The sequence below is a fragment of the Mustela lutreola genome, chromosome 12 (genome assembly GCF_030435805.1).
Source record: "Mustela lutreola isolate mMusLut2 chromosome 12, mMusLut2.pri, whole genome shotgun sequence".
Classification (NCBI taxonomy): Eukaryota; Metazoa; Chordata; class Mammalia; order Carnivora; family Mustelidae; genus Mustela; species Mustela lutreola.
Window position 1 is genome coordinate 74523810 of NC_081301.1, and position 22236 is coordinate 74546045.

Genomic DNA, 22236 nt, shown 5'->3' on the forward strand with positions numbered 1-22236 from the left:
AAGTACAATGACTTCCATTAATGTTTAAATACCACTTTTTACGCAGTTTCCTTTGCCCTCATCTTGTCTTCCAGACCCCCACCCTTCCCCCCAAATCATCAACTCAGCATCTGACAGGTAAAACTGTCACCTCAGCTCAAGCCCGATGTGTTCAAACCACGGCATGGAAAACAGAAAAAGAAGCTATTCTAAACAAAACCAAGAGTCTCCGAAATGATTTTTTTCAAAACAACTTTACTTATGTTTGGAAATAAGGGAGTGAAACATACGATATGGTAGCTACTGCCTGAAGGAAGTCATTTACTGGCTCTGGGACAGGGTTCAGCAAACTCTTTCCTACAATTCATTAAGGATCCCCTTAGGTTATACACGTTCGGGAAATGTAGGTGCTTTCGCGGTTATCATCCCAAATTATCCAAATAAAAATCTGTTTCAGTCTTCGTGTGGGAGTCTTTACAGGAAATACAATCTTCCTTGAAACAAATGTCTACCTTCTATTCCCTCTCTCCCTGCGCCGAACAGACCATGTGAACACTTACAGACCATTCTGGAGGTTGTTTTCCTAACACAAACCTGGGTTGGGGGCGGCTCCTAAATATTGCTGCTGGGGTTCCGGAAGCTTCTGTGCAGCTCCCAGGAGAACCTAGACAGATTGTTCTCTCTGAAGAGCCCATGCGATGAAAGGTCTCAAACGAAACCCTCAGGAAGGTCTCAAACGAAACCCTCTGGCTCTCTCCAGTAAAATCCCTGCTTGGGGACTTCCACCCCAAGTGCCTCTAAGGAAAGAATGTACTTGATCAGAATGAGGAAAACGAAACACCGTGGTGGGTGGCTGACAAGCCGAGAACAGTAGCCTCGCCCGGACCTGGGCCCAGAAACGTCTGCGAAGTGACACCCCCCACCATCTTGTCAACTCAGAAGGTGCTCGCCCACATTGATCCCATAGAATGCTGATTCTGAAGGAACACTTGGGCCACGATAGTATGGGCATCCCTTGGAAACTGTTAGAAATGTCAAATATCAGACCCACTCAGACCTTTTAAATCAGCAACTCTTGGGGCGGGGCCAGAAACCTGTGTTTTCACAAGCCCTCCAGGAGCTGCTGATGCAAAGTCATGTTCGTAAACCAGCATCGTAGTAGGACTAATTAAAATCACTGTAGTATAGTCTCTCCTCCAGGCCTTATTTATAATTGGAGAATGAGAGAGCTTTCTTCCACCAAAAGAAATGTCAAGAATTGGCAGGTAAAAGAAAGTCAGGAGCCGATCTGGGGGCCAGACAAGGCCCAATTTACCACTACACCTCCCTGTTTGTTTCAGGTTTAGGGATTTCGATCATGGGCACCCAGAGAGAGAGAGAGGAGAAAACATCAAAAATAGATCCTCGCCACCCCAGAGCTTGGTGTACACTGGACAGCATATTGCTCCATTAACATCCCTTCCAAGTGAGTAGGCGACGTGAGTATGATTGTGATGAACGAGACAGATCAAGAAAACCCACCACTTTGTCTCCAATTCAGCAAAGCCACCACTAACCCTTCCTTGTGGCTTTCCCAAACTAGTGGCTATTTGTAAGAGACCACACAAAACTCAACAATAGCATCTTAGTCAGTACGTAACGTTTAAACTTCATAGCAAATTCTTCTCAATCACTGAGACTCTTGGCTATTTATGTAACAACATTTAAACAAGTTTTCTCCCCTAAAATGAATTTTCAGTCCTCTGAAAGAGATCTCTAGTCTATTCTTGGGCAACATGGCCACCAATTTTTAACCGAGCACTGGGAGTCTTTCCGTTAACACATGCACACACGCGCGTACACACACACACACACATTCACAAAGTTTCAGTGTACAGCTGGTGTTCTGATTTCACTGCCCAACGCAGTTCAAATCTCAGAAGATGAGAATCTTATTCTAAAAGCAACAGTAACTACAAAATCTACCATGGAAGGGTCTGGAAGGCACCTGCACAGCAGAAAGGACCCTTCTGCACAAAATACCTGTGTCCCTAACTAACCTGTTGCCACCACACCTCGCCTGCCTTTCTGAAGCCAAAGGGAAACCCAAGCACTCTTCACCTATATCCTTATTAGTCACTTGAGACGCAGGAAACCAGTTCAGTGTCTTCTGAGACAACCACCCTCCTTGGAAAGTGGGTACTGCTGAGTAATCAACATTTTTTTGCTCTGCCTTGATTTGTAGTATCATAGCCTTGGTACTATTTTTTTCAGCCTTAAAACCTAGTCATCGTAAATCTAGCTGCTTCTTTCTTTAGTGGTAATTAGCATTAGTCAGAAGCCAAAAATGATTCCACATAAGAAGTAAAATAAACACAACCCTTCTTACCTTTCATGCCAAACTTGGAGTGTCTTGCCAACTTCAGCAGAAACAGCATCACCAGCAGACAAAATCCCACCACAGATGCAATTACCACCACAGCATAGACCTAGAAGAAAAGGAAGGAGGGTGGTCATGACCTTGCTCCTTAGTTCCCTACATCCAGATGATGACGACGATGAGGATGACGGTTCATATTTACCACTTGCAATGCTAGGAGCTTTGTGTCAATCTGTTCATTTACCCCCCAACAACTCTACAATGAAATATCATAAGTCTGAATATTAACCTTGCTTTACAAATGAGAACACGTAAGTTAGAAGCTTATAAAAAATTAGACACAAAGATATATTACTCTCTCCCCATGTATCTAGCCTCCTACCTACCCACCCGGAGAGAGGAGACAGAATATACAAAACTTGAATAATAAAATACTGATTATTTCTGAAGCTGATGAAAGATATAAAGGGAATTCATTTTGCTATGCTCTCTACTGTTGGGCATTTAGAAAGCTGTCCATAATAAAAAGATTTTTTTTTTTTAAGTTGGCTATGGATGCTCTTAGAAATCAGAGTCCCGCGGAGCTGGAGTACACCTGGAAGGGAGAAGGAGGGGTACCCGTGGGTGAGTTCACTTGTGAAAGTTCATGGGGTTGCAGACTCATGATAGGTACACATATGTGTATGTATGAAAGAGGCCAACACAACGTTTTTTAAAGCTTAAAAATGTAATCGCAACATGTGGATGATGCAAGTAGAGAGGGTAGATCTCTTTGCAGATCCACGTGAAGATCTCGCTGCAGATCCACGTGAATCCTGCCACACCCCTGAGCGAGATCACAGAGGCACAAGTGTGTAAAGCTGATGAAGTACATAGTAACATTCCAGAAACAAAGATGGAAGTAGGACAATGCATCTCCTTCCATTCCTACCACTCACTCCAAGGTCTTGCTCCCAAGAAAAGTGTGACTCTCTAAACCAGGAGGTGGCAAATTTTCACTACAAAGGGTCAGGCTTTGGGAGCCATACGATGTCTTTCACAACCTCTCAACTCTGCTGGTGCAGAGTGAAAACAGCCATAGACAATATGTATAAGCAAATGCGCATGACTGGATACCAATAAAACTTTAGAATTTTTTTTAAAAGATTTTATTTATTTATTTGACACAGAGAGATCACAAGTAGGCAGAGAGGCAGGCAGAGAGAGAGAGGAGGAAGCAGGCTCCCTGCTGGGCAGAGAGCCCGATGCGGGACTCGATCCCAGGACCCTGAGATCATGACCTGAGCTGAAGGCAGCGGCTTAACCCACTGAGCCACCCAGGCGCCCCCAATAAAACTTTATTTACAAAAACAGATGGGTATAGTTTGCAGACTGCTAAACTGTTTAAGATGTCCACACTTAATTAGATGCGTAATTTTCTTTTTGTTTCATTTCATCTGCATAATAATCCTTAAGACAGATATTATTATTCCCATCTGTGGTAATCATTAACGCTGTTTACCAAACATTTCTATTTCTCCCTGTGTTTTTCTTTGGAAGATTCACTTCCTGGCTTCCTTGTGGTAAGATGGGTGCATGTGACCAGTTCTGGCCAATGAGGTGAGACTTGTCTCCCTGACAACAGAGTATTTCACTGCTACATGAGATCTTAGACTGAGGCAGTTATTCACACCCAGGGATAATGTTATACCCAGGGGACATCTGTCAATTTGGGGTTGTCACAACTGGAGGAGGGTGCTAGTGCATCTAATGGGTCAAGGCCAGGGATGCTGCTAAACATCCTACAACACTAACAGCCCCCACCCCCCCGACAACAAAAAGTTATTCATCCATAATAATGATGGCAATAGCTCCAAGGTTGAGAACGCCACTCTCATACTTCTTTCTCTCGGCCTTCATAAATGCTAACTTTCCAAAGTGGCTGCCTTTCAATCTAGTCTCAGTTAGAATGAGGACAAGGCTGACAGAACTCCCAGTCAACACAAATAGTTAAGCAAGAAATAAACCTTTGTCGTTTAAAGTTGCTAAGATTTGGGGATTTTTGTTACTGAAGCATAACTTATACTGATTGATGTACCCATTTCAGAATGAGAGGCAGTCCAGGGAGAGATAAGAACATGAGCTCCTCATGAATTTGGAATTTAGATTTACCACTTATTAGGTGACTGACCTCAGAATCACTCCATCTCTCAGCATCCCACATGTCTCATGTGTGAAGCAGGGAATAGAATCATTCTACCTTGCAGATTATTTAACCACTCAGTGAGATAACAGGTTTGGAACAGAGTCTTCTACAATAGATAATAAATTAATGTTGGCTATGAGGATGGTAAAACTGAGATTTATAAAAAATTAAATAAGCAACTCAAGGTCACAGCATTTGAGCTTGGAATTCGAACTGAAGTCTCTAAGTACAAAACCTGGGGCTTTTCCATGATTTAGCCTTTATACTACTTCTTCAAAACCCATGGCTGAGAGGGAAGGCAGGATAGTAAAAATGCATGGCTAATCCTCCTGCGACATCCTCTTTGACGTCCACTGGGGACAGGACAGCACTAAAGAAGGTATAAAACCCAGGAAAGGGCACATGCCATGCCCTTGGCCAGAGGGGCACCAAGCTGTGAGAATCCTCCCCTTGGCTTGCAGTAGTGAGTGGCTCTCCCACAGAATCCCTCCACCAAAGTCTGAATGCAGTCTTAACCCTCTCTCTGTGGCCTAGGTAGAGTGCTTATGATTCCTAAAAGGTTAATTATAGAACAACTTGTTGTAGCTAAGACCATTGCCCTCAAACATACCTAATGATTTGGGGTTTTTTGTTTTGTTTTGTTTTCTCATCTTTAGTTCTAACTAACATTTGCATGGAAAAGAGATCATAGTATATTAGCTCTCGGTTTCTCCATCTTATTAAGTTCCAGACTTGTACTGACAGAAGGAGAAAAATTGAATAAAGAAGTTCAATCCCTATTTCATAGATAAGGAAACAGGGGTGGAGAGATTTTAGGGGACTTGCCCTGAGCCCCACAGCCTCTCTATAAGACCAGAGACAGCCTCTGATCCACTTTAGAAAGTACTCAGTTGGCATTCAGAAGACTTGGTCCTTATGCTCACAGGACACCTTGCCTTTACGAGCTGGGAGAGCTAACAGATGCTTCATTTCTGCAAGCCTCCAGTCCCTCATTTGTACGTGAAGTTCATACCTTCCCTGACTTCTTTATTTATAGAGTGTTTAAGTCAACCTGGAAAATGGGAAAGGGTTCCACCACCAGGGATCAGGTAACGATCTGTTAGCAAATATTTAAAACTATGGAAGCAGTTCTGTATGTAAAAAATCCTTTAATAAACAAAGAATCTGAAGACAATGAGAAGAACTGCTTCCTCAACAATGAGTTGTTTGATAAATATAGTCCCATGTACCATGCGTGTGTGGGGTGGGGGTGGTCTTTATGTGAGAGACAAGCAGAGGTGTATGTATTTGTTCATTTATTTGCTTCACTGGTTGGCTTGGTTGTCTGGCTGTCTGGTTGGCTGGTTAGCTATTTGATTAGCTGGTTGATTGTTTAGTTGACGGGTTGTTTGGTTAGTTGGTTGGTTATTTGGTTAGTTGACTGGTTGTTTAGTTAGCTGGTCGGTTGTTTGATCAGTTATATGGATGTTCAGTTGATTGGTTGATTAGTAGTTTTTAATCTGAGGCTATCTCTCCGCATAGAACAAGGGTCTGCCCCACTTGAAAAATCCAGCAAGGTTCATGAGGATTACTTACTGGACCAGAATCAAGAGCATTTGAGGCTGTCTTCCAAATGCTCTGGTAACACCTTTAACTCTTCTACCAGTTCCCTGACTCTGACACTCTTTTTCTAATTTAATAATCCTCCCTGTGATCAGGAACTATTCATATGTTAAACATCTGATCCAGACTTAAGTTTTACATTTTCTTTAAATTCTACAAAGCATTACCTTGCACCTGTCATGCAGATTTCCAGGGACCTCAGGTGGAACTTTCAACAGAGATTAATTTTCATTGATCTCACCTTCCAGAGGCCCTACTGCAGATAGTCCAAATATCCCTGAGATATGCCCTACAGGGACTTAAATTTATCATTTGGTCTCAAAAGAGAAAAGTGAAGTTGGCATGTAATTTTTAGTAACTGGAATAGGTACACACCTGTGGGCTCAACAGATGCTCCTTGGATTCCTTACATACACAAACAACTTTCTCAAACCAGAAAACACTAAGTGGTTTGGTATGAGAATAAGCCAAAACAACTGCACAAGGAAGGAAGCAGAAAACATTCTGCAGCTGATTTTCTCTGGCATTTGTCCTTGCTGTTTCAAAGCAATGCATACCGTCAGCTACGGAAATACGTGTGTGTGTGTCTCCAGGTACTGGATATGCATATTTTGAGTTGCAGCTGAACTACATCTGTTATGAGCCTCCCGTTCCCACCACCAGGGCCCTGGTTTAAAGATAAATCACATCTCTTTATGACTGCTCCAGACCCCCAACTAATCACACTCCTTCCAATCTCTCTGTCCTGCAACCCACTCTGGAATGTTCACCATTACTCTAATCAGTCTCCAATTTTTGTGATCCCTTAAGTGCCACACACTATTAAAGGGATGATGGGATGCAGCTCTGAAGAACACTGACTGGGCTGCCTAGAGTTGGAAACTCATTAAAGAATCTAGGGAAGGAGGGGGGTCTGGGTGGCTCAGTTGGTTAAGCATCCGACTCTTGATTTGGGTTCAGGTCATGATTTCAGGGTGGTGAGATCGAGCCCCACCTCAGGCTCTGAGCGTGGAACGTGCCTGAGATTCTCTCTTCCTCTGCCCCTCCCCACCCTCATCCAAGGGCAGGTGCTCTCTCTCTAAAAAGAATCTAGGGAAGGAAAAAAGACACACAAGTAAACAATAAAGAAGCAAGGGAATTACAGACCATAATAACTGCTCAGAAGAAAATGGAACATGATCATGGCTGCCTGGTGGCTAAAGCCATGCGATGACCACTGGGAAGTACATGCTTTTAGAGGGAACAGCAGACATAAAGGCTGTGAGACAAGAGTAAGCCCAGGGCATGAGAGAGAACATGAGGGCAGGGTGCAAGGTGAAGGCAGAGACACAGACAAGGGCAATATATGTGGGGCCTTTCTGCCACCATGAGGAGCTGGGCTTTTGTAATAAAAGTTCTCTTACACTTGCATTGGAAAGACTCAGAATGACAATAAAAGTGATCTGAATTGTGCTTTTCCTTTGAAAAGGCTGCTGTAGGGAGAAAGGCCCGGAGCTCACAAGATGGGAGAGGAGGGCCAGGTAGAGGCTGCGGAGGTCATCCAGGAACGAGCACTGCGGCAAACTTCCTCTGTGAAGGGCCAGACACTAAATACTTCCAGCTTTGCCGGCCATACAGTCTTTGCTGCAGCTACTCCAGCCCTGCTGTAGCAAAAAGTAGCCACAGACAATATGTAAGCAGGCACGACCGCGTTCCAATAAAACTTTTTATTTTTTTACGGACACTGACATTTGACTTGCATAAGATTTGCACGTGTCATGAAATATCATTCTTCTTTTCCTTTTTTTTCCCCCCAAAACACTTAAAAATGTAAAAACTCATCTCAGCCTGCAGATGGCACAAACACAGGGGGTAAGGCGGACTGGGCCCGGGGGCCACGGCTTGCCCACCCTCAGATCAGGCTATGTCCGTGGCAGCAGAGGTGGGGAGATGTGGATGGGCTTGGGGTCTATCAGGTGGCAGACCTCACAGCACAGGCGACTGGGTGCATGTGACAGTGAGGACAAGAACGCGGGACGCTGCTGGTGCTTGAGCTGAGCAGCTGACAGACCAACCCTGCCAGAGTCCTGGGGCTCAAGCACATCCCCTTCAGTGGCTTCTCCCTGCATGATAAATCTAACGCCTGGCACCGTGTTTCAAAACCCCAGGACCTGGCACAACCACCTCTCCAGCCGTGCCTCTGACTGGCCCCTTCACACCCTTTACCTTCCCATCAAAACTGTTTTCCAGCCTGCGGGCTTGTGTGCGCACACCCCGAATGCCTTCCCTTTGTTTGCTCTCGGTCTGAACACCGGCCATCCCGCCCTGCTGGAGAATGCCCCTGGCCCCACCAAGACACTTCTGGCTCTCCCAGCGGGAAGGAGCCGGGCACCTGCCCCTCTGTGTGCCGCTCTCCCGTCCCGCTGCTTCTCTACCTGGGCCACAGGGCTCGTATCCGTTCACATCTCACGGCTCTGACCGACAGAGAAACTCCTGAAGGACAGACCTGCTATTCCTTCATAGTCTGTCTGTCTTCCCACTGCCAGTCCCTCCCAGAACCCATGGGATCCCTTAAATTTAGTGGGCAACGAGACTCTTATTAAAATCCTGAACGAGACAGGTGCCGAAGACGAGAATAACGCCCCAATGAGACCCTGCTCTTCTAGTGATAGTCTTTCCAAGGACAGACATTGAAAATAAGAACCACTAGCAATTAAAGGGGCGCATAAAAGGGGAAGCAAGTAAGTCAGAGGCTGCCTGGCACATTTATCCCTTCTCTTGAACCTTTCTGTGAAGTCTTCCAAACATCAACACCCTATTCACACCTGAACAGTAAAAATGTGTTGAAAGACATACGCCAAAGCAGTTCAGGTCCCCCAACATTTAAGCTCCCACGGCGTTCAGAGCCCACCTAGGAAACAACTCTTTGTCCCACTCACCGAGAGATGTTCCCGACCGCTTTTGTCAGCCACATCTGTAGAAGGGATTTCATTACTTCTGTTCGTGGTGTCCCCAATGTCATTTGCTGCAGTCCCATAATCTTAAACGAGAGAAATAGAAAAGAGAAGGAACCATGAAGTTGTCACCAGGCTACCAACCAGCACGAGGATGCAGTATGACCCAGAACCACGAAGCGACACAAATCACAAAGATTCCAAGCCCCCTGACAGCCTGACTGTGGAGGAACAGGACCAGCTCTTGGGTGAGAGCCATCGTAGTGCTGGGATTGTGTGAGGCTCAAATGTTACGCAACCCAGATCTTTCCATCATTGGTTTGGAGGACAAATTCTGAACCAGGTTTCCCTTGGTAGGTAAGAATATATCTTTTTTTTAATGATAATAATAATAATATAAATATGAATATGAAAGGAAATACAAATATGAAAGGAAACTGATCCTGTAAGAGTCATACATTTCTAGACCTGGAAGACCCTTCGGATTAGGATTCTAACTGCCAGTTTTATAGCTGAAGAACGTCATCAGAGCAAAGTCAAAGACTACTGTAAGGTCAACTGGCGAGAAGGAAGGTGGCAGAGCCTAAACTTGGGTGCCCATGTGAACTTTTTTGAAAAGGTCTGAATTGCCAACATTTCAGTCTCTGAATTAATACAGAGGGAGCTACACCAACAGAGTATTTAGAATTGTGGGCATACACGCTCCCAAGCACATCTCAGATGTCACCGCCATCTTCTAAAGGGATTTTCATCTGTATGGATCAGGTTGAACATAAATGATGGGGGGGGGGGTAGTGAATGTTTTTATTAGTAATATTACATAGAAAGAAGGCATAGAAAATTTTTGATGAACTTATTGCAGACAATGTTTATAAATGTTTGGTACTTTTCTTCTCAATAGATATGAGGAATGAGATCTCCATCCTGAACACACTACCTCATTAAGGCAGCCCCGGCTGAACTCCCCTCAGTAGGACTATCAGGCTGGCTTCAGGCCAACAAATTTAAATTATATTTGTGTTAGCAGAGTGCTCCTTTCCATGTGAATAAATAGTAACTGAAAAGGCATCTGTTTTCTGTTTGCTGTTTTATCCTTAACTTCGAAACTACATTGTCACCATTCTCATTTTAAATATACTAGAACATTGATTTCAACCAAACGCTAAGAAATATCATCCATTTGCTAATTTTTTACTTCTTCATATTCTAATGAGCCACACATGCAAAATTAAATCACTAAAGTATTGATAGTTTAATATCATATTTGGCCCAGAGATCCAAAGTGGGATCTGAGGCCAATGGGAAGATGGCCTTTTTAAAATCTTGAGGTTACTAGAAAAAAGCCCAAAACATAATTTTAAGATGTAAAATCACAATTCAAAGATAACTCTCTAGTGACACAATTTGAGATACTTTTTCTTTAAGCCGTATTGGGACAAATAAAAACAAAAATACACAAATCACATGCACAAAATCACCTATAACACAATTTGAAGGAAATATAGTTTAACATGCATAAAACAGGTAAAGACAATATAGTCCTCCATTAAAATTAGCTCAAGTTAAACACATACATATAACAAATGTACAAACATAGAATCTTTTTATAAAAAACTAAAATGTCCACATGTACATCAAGTTAAAGAATGGAATATTTAATAGAATTAGTTATACTTGTCACATTTTAATAAAACGAACTTTTAATCAGTCTTAAATTTTGAGCCAAGTCTTGAAATTGAGGCTGTCACTTCCCTAAACATAGGCTTCCTGGTCATGAAGGGAGTTTGGGAATCTGTTAAAGACAGATTTTCACCCACATCCCTGGAATTCCATTAAAATAGCAAAGCACAGATGAGAGGTCCAGTTAAAAGCTAACGTCGTCCACCTTCTGGTTTTTCCCTTTCCACATTCCTAAGAGAACCCCATCTTTTTCAAAGGGTTCAATGATATTCTCTGAGGAAGACTTAAACTCCAGGGCTGGTTCTAGTTAGCCAAAGGTTAATTTGTCCCTCATATCAATAATTGAGGCAAGAATGGACTGGGACCCACTGGCTCTGGAATCGGATTCAGGGAGGGCTGATGGATATCTCTGGACAGTTCCCTTTCCTCTGGAACACTTTCAGAAGCTCTTCATTTCTCCCAACAATGTGAGTGACAGCGCCCCCTCTGTCAGCATCATCTTACTACCATGAGGGGCGTCAGCCTTCGGGGAAGTGGTTGCAGCCCACACCGGGTATAGAGATGAAAAACTTGGGTGCCTGATGACATGGTAGAGCTGCTGGGTTAACCAAAGCTAAAAGCATGCCCTACTTTTGAGGTTCCTGTCTGTGAGCCAAACTTCCTTATTATACAAGAAATATAATTTTGAAATGGGTTTACTGTCAAAGCCAGAAACTGATACACCTCCCTTTTCTTGGTAGTCATGGCTTTTAAACAGGTAATTAGTTCCCAATTATAGAAACAAAATATCTGTTACAGTGGAATGGATTTACTACTTCCAAGAACAATACATGAGAGAGAAAACGCTATTTACAAGCACTGTAAATATCAAGAGAAAGCAACCATCAATATTGAATGATTTTTGAAATATTATTGTGGCCTGTGTATGCTTAAAGCGTATATTTAACTGAGCTTAAAGTCCTCTTTTAGTTGATTTGTTTCATTTTAGACAAACATTTTGAAAAAATACAAAATAAAGACAACATGATAGCTACCTTCATAAATTACATCAGGGTAATTTGGGTTGGCACCTAAAAGGCAAAACAAAGATTTGTAAGTATGCATTCAGAGTTAATATTAAGTATCCCCACTAAAATGAGCTAAATAAATATTGAAGGTTTTATAGGTTTATAGGCTGTTTTATAGGACAGATACATGAAACGTGAAATTCTTGGTTTGTTTCATGTGAACTCTTTCCCTCCCCAGTCCCCAAACCTCCATCCCTTCAAAAGAAAAGAAATGAATGAAGAGAAATTGCCAAATCACTTTACAGCTGGGAAAACTTCAGCAATCAATGCATTAACGACCATTTCTAGTATACAGCTGGCCATTTTAATGGCAATACTGGTACTTTTTTTTTATTACAGAGACAGATTTTCTCCATATCACTTTAAACAACAAAAGATAAAACCAATGATGGCTTGGGTATCACTTTCAAAGTATATTTCAGCAGGTCTACTTGCTTTCACAAACACGTTATTAACCAGCCCAAATAATGATACCTAATGCACAGTCTTGCTCCCCACTTGGTGGTCAGATGGGTTTGCCAAGGTTGAATCAACAAACCTTTTCTTCACCTTAATACAACACAGAAAGATAAATGTGCTTTCTTTATTGAAATGATTTATGTATAAGAGATTACACATAAATGTTATGTCAGGGACAAATGCAAAAGTATACCCACTTAATCTGGGGGTTGGGGAAGGATTCTTTAGTCACCAAAATGACCAGAATATTCTGTTTCAAAATATTCCCATGAAAATTTGCAAAAATTTTTTTAATTTTTTTTTTAAACCATCATCGGCAAGAACTGGTGACAAAACCATTTGCTATTTACTCTCCAGTCAGAACTAACTGGATCTCGATATGAAAGCCTACTTGGAAATAAAGTTAAAATTCGATATAACATTTGCGTGATTACAAAATAAACTTCCAAAGCTACTTCCTATGCTTTTAGTCTCCACTTACTTACTTGTAAACCGTAAAGCTTATTTAGCTCTCATTTCACTTCTAAACCCTTCAGCAGAAAAATATCATTTAAGATAAAGGAAAACTAGAGCCAATTTTCTGTTCATGTATTCCCTAGTAAGTAATAAGGGTAGTCTAAATAAAGAACCAAGTAAACATGACCTTAACGTTCAAATCAGAATTTTAACACAGTTCAACTAACAGAGTATCTGTTTCAACAGGGGAACATTAAGTAGATGGTTGTGTACGTTGATTCAGGGAAGCTTTAAACTGCTGAGTATTCCATGCTACATGGGACTCCATTCAGGCTGTAGTCTATATGAAACTGTGCAGTGCACAACCTGTACCACCATAGGAGATGGCCCTGTATCAATTCATGCAAAATCATTGATTCTAGTATATTTCAATAGTATTTTGACTTTTATTATCTCAGACACCATTTCAAGGTAGTCTTCAGGTATTATGTGTTAGTATGTGTTATCAGAATTATTTGCAGTGGTAAAGGGCCTTGAAGGCTGACTTGCAGTCTGAAAGATAATTCAGTGGATAAAGCAGCATGAAATCCCAGTGGCAGCCCTGGTGATGTCATATGCAGGGCACCCACCCACCTGCTGAAATTCGCAGAGTCCCTGGACTGAGTGGGTGTCCTATCTCTGTAAGGATTTCCTACCCTCACTGAAGGAAAGGATCTGTACCCCTAAGTGAGCAAGTCATTGAACTGCTCACTAAGACAAGAGCTGCTCACTAATGCATTCCTTTACAAGATCCCCCTCTGGTTCCCTCCTCACCGTGCCCTCAATATAGAATTCAGCTTCTGTAATTATACCTGCCCACCAGAGTTCACACTCTACTTCTAGACCTCAATCCAGGACCCAGGACCCAGGACTCACATCTCCTTCCCCGCACTCCCCGAAGACACACTTCCTAGGATTAGCTGGCCTTTTCCCTTCATCTGTCAGCCCGCAGATGGCCACACCACCAGGATGAGCACCTTCTGACCCAAGACCCAAGGGAGGGGGCAGGGCTGAGCAAGGGCAGGTGAGCTGTCACATCCATGAGCTTACTGCCTCTCATATACCTCTCGCCATATAGAGGGAGGCACAGGGCAGGGGCAATGGCTGGGAACACGTTCTACCCAAACTGCTAGGTTCCAGCATGGAACTCCAAGAATCCGCAAGAATCAGATGCTCGTACCCAGCCTTCCAGGTCATTCTACACATATATGTGCCAAAGTAGGAAGACAGATGCTATTTTATTAAAAAATTCATTAACTTGATTCATAATTTTTAAGTATCTGGATATAGGTATACAGATCTTCCTTTGTACTAGGGTGGCTGCCTGGGACCCAGGGCATTCCGGAGACAGTGAGTTTTAAGTCTCAAAACTGGGATAGTCCCAGGCAAATCCTTGCAGTGTGTCCAGAAACAAAGGCTCTCCCCAGACATAGGCCTTCAAGCGTGAAAACTAGGACTAATCGGTCACCCTGATTTGTACTCAGGCCCTGAGGGACCTCCCACACAGTCACCTCCTGCCTTTACACGTGCAATCCCATAAAGAAGCAAAAAGGCTGAGGATCCAGAGCCAGATTTATCTAAACCACACACTGGGAGGACTGAGGTACAGGTGGAATCAACCTCGTCACAGAAAGGGAACCCCTAAACACATCACTCACACAAGACCCCCAGGGAACATCCAGAATGTCAAATCAGTTCAATGCAGCCAAGACCAGGTATGGAAAAAGGATTTGGGATGGGATCAAAAGTAAATAGTTTAGCCCATAATCTGGAAAACTAGTTATTTTCCAGACTTAAAATTCCTATTGGTGCATGCCTTTCCTACTGAGTTCACCAGCAAAACCATTAGATCACATCTATGTTTTCTGAAAAGTACTACATTTTCCTAACTTTGTTTCTGCAAATGTATGAAAAGAATTGTCACTTGACCTTCGTGGTCTGAAAGACGCAAATCAAGTGTGAGTTTATGAAACTCACAGGAAGACAATGAGGGAAGAACAATAAGGTGTTTTCTATTTGCCCCTCCTGACCATACTACACAATGTCTGAGGAGGGCCAGCTCGCTACAATAAAGAAACACCCTTGCGTACAAAGATTTAGAAAGCCCAGCACACGGACGGACACACAGACCTAGAGTTTAGCACAAACAAGGGTCACAGTACTCCAGCTAACCCCAGCTCATCGAACACAGTATTTTGCTTCTAGGAACTTCTCGGTCAAGCTAACCTCCCGTGGTGTTTATACTCCAAGAGGAAGATAGTTATTTAACATCATGTTAAATGCAGATACAAGACAAGGTCACCCCTTCCTTTTCAGACCTCTGCCAAAGGTCATATTGGGAAAATATCCTGTCATTTTTAAGTCTAATTTCTAACTGGTTCCTTCCACTTAGTTTAAACATGTTCATTATATATCATTATAGGCTATAGGTAGAAATGCCTGTTTGAGGTATTCAGGACGAAAAGGTGAGCAAGGAGAGACCAACACTGATGATAAGGAGCAATGAGCCTGTAAGGGGGCTGAGAGCAGAGCTGTGCTTCCTTGAATACCATCCCAGCAGCTCACCAAGCAAGAAATCTCAGATTTAAGCATCAAACCCTAAAGCTTCATGTTGAAAACTACCGGAATAAAATATGGAAATTTCTGGAATAAATCTGAAAACCCGGGAACTCCGTCAACCCCACTCCATTCCAAACAAGCAGCACATGACCCCCCAGCTCGCTCCAGCCTGGAAGGAGCTGCTCCTCCCCAACCCAAGGAAGGTGACTGCCAAGCACAAATTGTTGCTTGTCTCATGTTCCAATTCTGTTTTCTGGAGAGTGTGTCAAGCGTTGGCAAGTGCTTCATACACTTGTGCTTTGTTCTGGAACTCGGGCCTGTTGTTGGGAATTTGGGGACTGGGACTATCAGGTGCAAGAGGCAGCCTGACGTGCTCTCGGTGCAAACAGGACACCTCATATATGGCCACACACGTGCTCCTGACAAAGCTCCAGATTGCACCTGGGCTGTCTGCACCTCCAAAGGACGGACCTTAGGGCATTCAGGCTTCTGAACGTCAATGATAAAGTCCTTCTCCCCAATGTGTCAGACCAAAGCACTTCAGCATCCTTTGACCTCTGTGCGAAATACCTTTAAATGGAAGACTCGAGCTTCTCTATTCTAAGCTGTTACAGCTCGTGAGTAAATCTTAGGACTCTGCGTAAGTCCTCGTGAGTAAAACTCCATGACTTTTTAACTGTAAGACTCTGTAGTTAAGGGATAAAGAAAACCTGTGGGAAGGCGGGAGGGTTCCCTTTCCAACCTGCTGCATAGATAAAAAGGATGGTGAAGGCCAGAAGAAGACACAGCGGCTTCCTTTCTTTCAGCTTTTAGTCTCTCTCTAATGCCCTACAAAAAAAAAAAAAAAAAAAGACTTCTCTCTCAATTCTGTTCCCAGACTCTGTTTAGTGTGTTTGTGAAAAATATTTCAAAGAATTCCATATGATAAAGAAATCGCAAAAGATTCATTCTTTCCAAATCAACTGTCCTTGCTTTGTCAGCACTGTTGTCTAACTCATGGCAGTCCCTCCTTCTGACTTCCGAATGCTTCCCCTTTCCTTTTCTAAATGGCAGGCAGAACTCCCGGCCCCCACACACTGGGGGTCCAAATGTCTGGGTTTCACTTTTGGCCGAACCACTAATGTACTTTGCAGCATGGGGGGGTGAGGGGGAGCTCTTCACTTTTCCTGTGACAAAGGAATGTTCTATACCTCAAGAGAGGATAATAGCATTGGCCCTGGCAACTCGTCAGGAGCTTCGGGAAGCATAATTAATTAACATGAGTACTCTTGAGACTTAAAGAACTATTTAAGTATAAATCTTAATTATCATGATTATTAGGAGCCTATAGCCAAACCATACCCTTCTCAGTTATTTAAGGCAGAAAAGCCCATCGAACTTTCTTTCCTTTCACTCCCAGGACAAGGAACAGCTCCTGACAAACGGCCAAGGAGCAAGTCGTGGGGGGCTTTATATTTTCTTAATGTGTAACATTTGGAGAAATTTCCTCTCCCTACATTCTTTGGCCCAAGTACACCAAAACTAAATCTGCCAGTTTGAGGGCAATTCTAAGTGCTGCAGAGAGCTCTAGTTCATCCAGACGTCATGAATCTTTTGATAAAACAGCACGAATGGGAAGCTGTGGGGAAAACTCTTCCAATATTTATAGTTTGTTCCCGACGCACATTTTGCATAGGAGACAACTGCTCCCGAATTAGGAAGCATAAGTCACTAACTCCCACTGCTTGTGTGAATGAGCATTCTTGAGCTGTGACATTCTTCCTGAATGAGTGGGCCATAGAGACACTCTTTATGTGCTGCTTGAAGAATGGGAAGCTTTCGAACACGGGTGTTTTATCACCCGGTGCTCTGGCTAGGTTCGTGGCAAGGCTAAAGTATTAATCACTTGGGTGAGATTTTCATAAAAGAATCTACTCTTCAACAATCAACGCATTCATGATTACAGAAATACCTGACCTTGAAAATTCTTGAAACTTGTGCTATCTGATCCAATGATGCCAGCAAAGGCCCTAGGTTTCTTCCTGATTACGCTCACAAGTAATCTCTCTGCCACTGATCTCTGCTTACCATTCTGCTTGAAAAGACATACTCACCACTTCTAACCTCCACTCATTCTCCATGCACACTTTTGAGTCCCCAAGAAGGCTTTTCTGGATGTAGGACTAGATGTCAATGACGGCCACCTAGTGGATCACTGTTACCCCAGGTAAGTCCCATCTCTGACTTCTAAGCAGAATTTTTGGAGCCTCTCGGGATAGCCCCATGCTTCCTATCTGTGTGTCCCATCAGGGCTCAACTTTATCCACTCTCCCTAAATCTCCTTAAGCCACACATTGAATCCATCCTACCTTTTGCCAAACCCTGTTAGAGCTCATCTCTGTGCATAAACTATTCTGTATTTTTATCATTATTACTCGTCAATATTCTCAAGGAGTCAGTACTGCCATCTTGGCGAATGTCCATGCAGTTCATCCAACAGCTTCCCCCAGGTTCTGCAGGGCAGAAGGGAACTATCTTCACTCCCCAAAGTGTGGTCTGGGACCTGCAGCGTCTGCATCAGCTAGGAGCTGGTCATAAATGCAGCATCTGAGACCCCTTCCAAAATCTGTGGCATCGGAACCTGCATTTTAGCAGATGTCCAGGAAAGTTACGCTCATTAAAGTTTGGGAAGCCCTAACTTATAAGTCCATGAGAGGTTCAACCAAAGTCCAAAAGCTACAGTGGGCATAGAGGATGGATCTTTACAATGAAACATAAAGCAAACCTTAAAACACCCAACTACCGAGAGAGGTGGGTACTCTTCGGCAGTGACCATGACAAATGTTAGGGGTAAGGGCGGGAGATGTTTTGTCCCCAGTGACATACGTTTGAGCCCGTTCTGAATGGGAGGGGAAGAAGAAGGAGCCTGGACACCAGAAGGAGCTTACCCACCCTCTCCAGGAACCCAACTGTGCTTCGTTTTCTCTTGAGTTCCACGTCTAGATAGTTCGTGTAGTCAAGTGGCAGCGTCCAGAAGTCTTTCTCTCTGGGCATGCACAAGCTTCTGGATAAGGAAGACAAAGCAGTGCCCAGAGAAAAGTGGTTTTGGGTACAAAGTTTCTTCCTCATGGCCACAAAGGAGGTGAGGAATGGGTACGCTGGTAAGGCTATTCTCCGTGCCTGCCTAGGCTAGAACTGGATCCATGTCCTTTGAAACCTTGGCTTCACACTGAGACTTCCAGAGGTCCCAAAGAGGATGGCAGGTGCTTATACGGGACTTCTACAGAAGTTTCTACGTAGCCATGGGGCTTCAGGACAGCACTCTGAGAACCCAAACTGAGTTCCCCGCAGGTGGAAGACTCTGAGGACAAGTGCCTGCGTCTGGCCAAAGGAGGCTAAAACAACCTATGGTGGCAGGAGGCAGATGGCATTTGAGTTCAACCTGTAAGCCCAGAGGAGTCAGGATGAGGGACCACAGGGCCTCCCTGTGGACCAAAAGGAGGCCCCATGAGAGAAAGTCCATCCTGACCCCAGCCCCTTTGAGGGGGCAGAGGGACCCCTGCAACAGAAGCCTTGCCCCTGGATGTTGAGGAAGGAGATGCTTCCACCTGCTGGAATGGAGATACGTTTGCTTGTTGTCAGGGAATCGCAGGAGAGGGTCCCACAGACAGAGGAATTGCCAAGATCCCATAAAGCTGTCCAGGAGGAAGGTCTTCGAATCAGCATTGAACACACCCAGGTCCCAAGAGACAGAGCCACCAGCGAGCACACTTGCTGGCCACCCGGCCCCCGGCCCCCTCCCTTCTACTTGGGCAACAGAAGGCATGAATTCTCCTTAGACAGCTCCGACCCCCCACCCCCATCTTGACAGCCTGGACTGGCAGAGGAGAAGAAACTGGGCCTTAAATTAAGTCCAGAGTTCTGGTTTCTAAGTCAGACAGGACATGCTATTTTTCAATTGAGATTTTAGTCTGGAACCTAAAGTGACCAGAGGATTGTCTGTTACTCAACAAGGAACAGAAAAATCTTACTTGGGTCAGAGCTCTCATCCAGACTGGGGACACTCACCTTTGGGTGCATACTGGAGTCACTAGGGATCTTAAAAATAGAAAAGGCCAAAATCTAAGCCTCATCCGGGAGCTGGTGAATCAGAATTGCTAGAGGTGGGCCCTAGAAATGTGTGCTAACTAATGAAATAACCATTAAAAATCCCCAGTTGATTCTAATGCACTATAAGGAGATAAGGAGCAGGATCCTAGCATTCAGAAGCCAGAGAAAATTATTCCTAATGAATACATGTTCCAGGGACAATGGAAAACAGCGATGAAATAAAATTAGTTTGATGGTCACAAGCTGCACTCCTCAGGGTACTAGAAGGATAAATGCTACAGTTTCCTAAATTTCGTTTGGAAGCGAACAGTTGAGTTTTGGGCTTTAAATTTGACCCCAAGCTGATCAGAGCCAGGTTCAGTTCTAAACGTGGGCTCCAAAATGATCAGTCTGGTGTCTAGAGTTTGGGAAAGCATCCCCTCCCTTTCTCGGTCAGTAGCCAGCTTGCCAGTGATTAACAGATAGGAAGGCACTGGCTTGGTGTCTGGGGCTCTGCTGACATCGAAAGGTCTCATCACACCTGTCCGTCTTCATTAGCACCCTGGCTGGGTCTGGTGTCGGAGTCTGCGAGGGCCCGGCTCTCTGGAGAGACACTGTATGGGGATCTCTGCCGACGGCCTTATACCCACGGATGGTGCTCTCTTGACCTGGCCAGTGGTGGTTCCAGGTCTCTCGGCTCCAAGGAGGAAGGAGCAGCGTGTCTTCCCTACCATGAGGTATGAAAGGTCATCAAGGCTATCACTACATCCGACCAGTCCATCTTCTTCACCAGAAAGCTCACCAACTTTAATTTGAGGGACTTTGTTTCTTTGCTTTTATTTCTGTGTTCGTTTCTTTAGGCGCTCTTCATTTTACATCTACAAATAGACAGTGAAGGCACGTTCTGAAGACAGCAGAGCCGCCATTTTAAGTCTCCTGGCCGCATATGGAAAAGCAACTCACTTCACCCCTCCCAGGCCACCTGCTTCCTCACAAGCCAGGAAACTTGCAATCCAAAAAAAAAAAAAAAAAAAAAAAGTGTCTCTTCAAATAAAGTAGCTGAGACATCTTATCAAAAAGATTTGTAAGAGCTAAACTTCTTACCAATTACTATGTGACAACAACAGAAATACTGAAGGAATATAAAACCACATTTGACCTGTCATCCTAAACTTGTAAACTTTAGACCAGCAGGGAAATATATATATTTATATTTTCTATTTGTTTATTTTCCTTTAGTTTTAAAGGAGGGTAAGAGGGAAAGGAAGCAATTCTTTAAAAGGCCATTATCTGTATTCTATGGCTACAAATCTCATAAATACCAAAGATTCTATCACACAAGCCAAGTGAGGTCAATCTCTAATTGGTCACACTGGTTTATAGCCCACGAGGGCCATTTATATCCACTATCACCCCGGGCCAAGTCTCTTTTATTTCCACTTTCATTTATTACTCCCTGATAGCTGGCCCTTGAGTAAATACTTAAAGGGGGAAAAATTGTCCTTCCTAAAAGCAGATATTTATATTCCAAAGATTTGATAAAAACAAGAAGGAAAGAACAAAATCTTCATAACATTAGCCTTGACTTTTATCTTTTGGTAGATGATTATTTCCTTTAAAGGGAATACATGAGTGACTTCAGGTGATTCTTACACCAGAAATCAATGCTTTCCTATCATTAGCTAAGTTAAAACTAACAAAAGCAATCAATAAAAATGAGGCCACATGGGTAAGAGGAGTGGAGCGCTACCAAATATTGGCACCACACAGAAATGTTCAAAAGAAAATACATCAACGCCCTGTGTTAAATAGAAGCCAGCAGCTTTACCCTGGCAGGACCGAGCATCAATCAAAGCGCACAAACCACTTCTAGAACCTTCCGATGCCAGACCCTCACCCTGAATCAAGTTCACCTCCAACAGTTTCAAAAGGCAACTGCTGACAAAATTCAAATAAAGTCTGAAGTTTAGTTAATAGTCATGTGCCCATGTCAGTTTCTTCCTTTTGACAAAGGCCACCGCAGTAATGTGAGACGTTCCCAACAGTGACAACTGGATGAGGGGTGTCTGGGGACCCCGTGCTGTCTTTGCAACTGTCTGGTACATCTAAAATCATTCATAAATAGAACAGACTCTGTCCCCAGGCAGAGTCTGTGGATTTTACTCTAAGGCTCTACTCCCCCAAACATGCAGGAAGAAACACAGTGATCTAGAGATTTACTACAGCAAATGGGGCCAAGCAGCTAAACTCTCAATGAAGAGGAAGATTTAATGGCACAGAAAACAACCGCCAAGGGTAGTCTGGGTAAGGTGTCCAAACATAGCTTGCTTTATGTGCTCCTGAAAGGCTGTTTGTAAATCACATTTGCATAATTCAAACAACACTTTGAACATGCTAAGGAAGCTTGTGCATTTAAAAAGCTATTTAATAAACACCAGGGTAATGGAGAGGTTTATTGTGTAATGGAATAAACTGGTGGCTACAGGTGGCTTCTCAAGCATCATCTCTGCCCGTGGAGCTGCCCGTCGAGCCCCCAAGTGCACACTGCCCACACAGCCCCTGCCTCCCTGGCCTCCAGGTTTCCATCTTCCCTTTCCTCCGCCAAGCCATCTTTGTGCGACTGTGATTAACTCAGCGTTGTTACAGCGAATTCTACTCAGGTCCAGGTCCCAAAGTCCAAATAGGCCTCAGCCTCCACAGTGTTATCAGTTACTCGGGCAACAAGATCCAGCAAGTAAGAACACTCGCCAAGCGACAGTATCTGAAGCAGGTAAAGGCACTACAGTTGTCCCTGCCATAACTGGGACTCACACTGGAATTCTCCTGCTGGCCACGAAATGGACTCCTGAT

The 22236-nt window shown here is 43.7% G+C and overlaps 1 protein-coding gene across 5 annotated transcripts in view; it reads right to left on the reverse strand.

The window, feature by feature from the left end:
- The window catches only part of NTRK2 (neurotrophic receptor tyrosine kinase 2), a 325021-nt gene that overhangs the window by 251750 nt on the left and 51035 nt on the right, over positions 1 to 22236 (reverse strand). For all 5 annotated transcript variants that reach the window (XM_059142001.1, XM_059142000.1, XM_059142002.1 and 2 more), the window contains exons 9-11: positions 11773 to 11808; positions 9044 to 9144; positions 2348 to 2447 (exon numbers count right to left, since the gene is read on the reverse strand). In XM_059142001.1, the coding sequence (XP_058997984.1) occupies positions 2348 to 2447; positions 9044 to 9144; positions 11773 to 11808 (237 nt within the window). The remainder of the gene's footprint in view (positions 1 to 2347; positions 2448 to 9043; positions 9145 to 11772; positions 11809 to 22236) is intronic.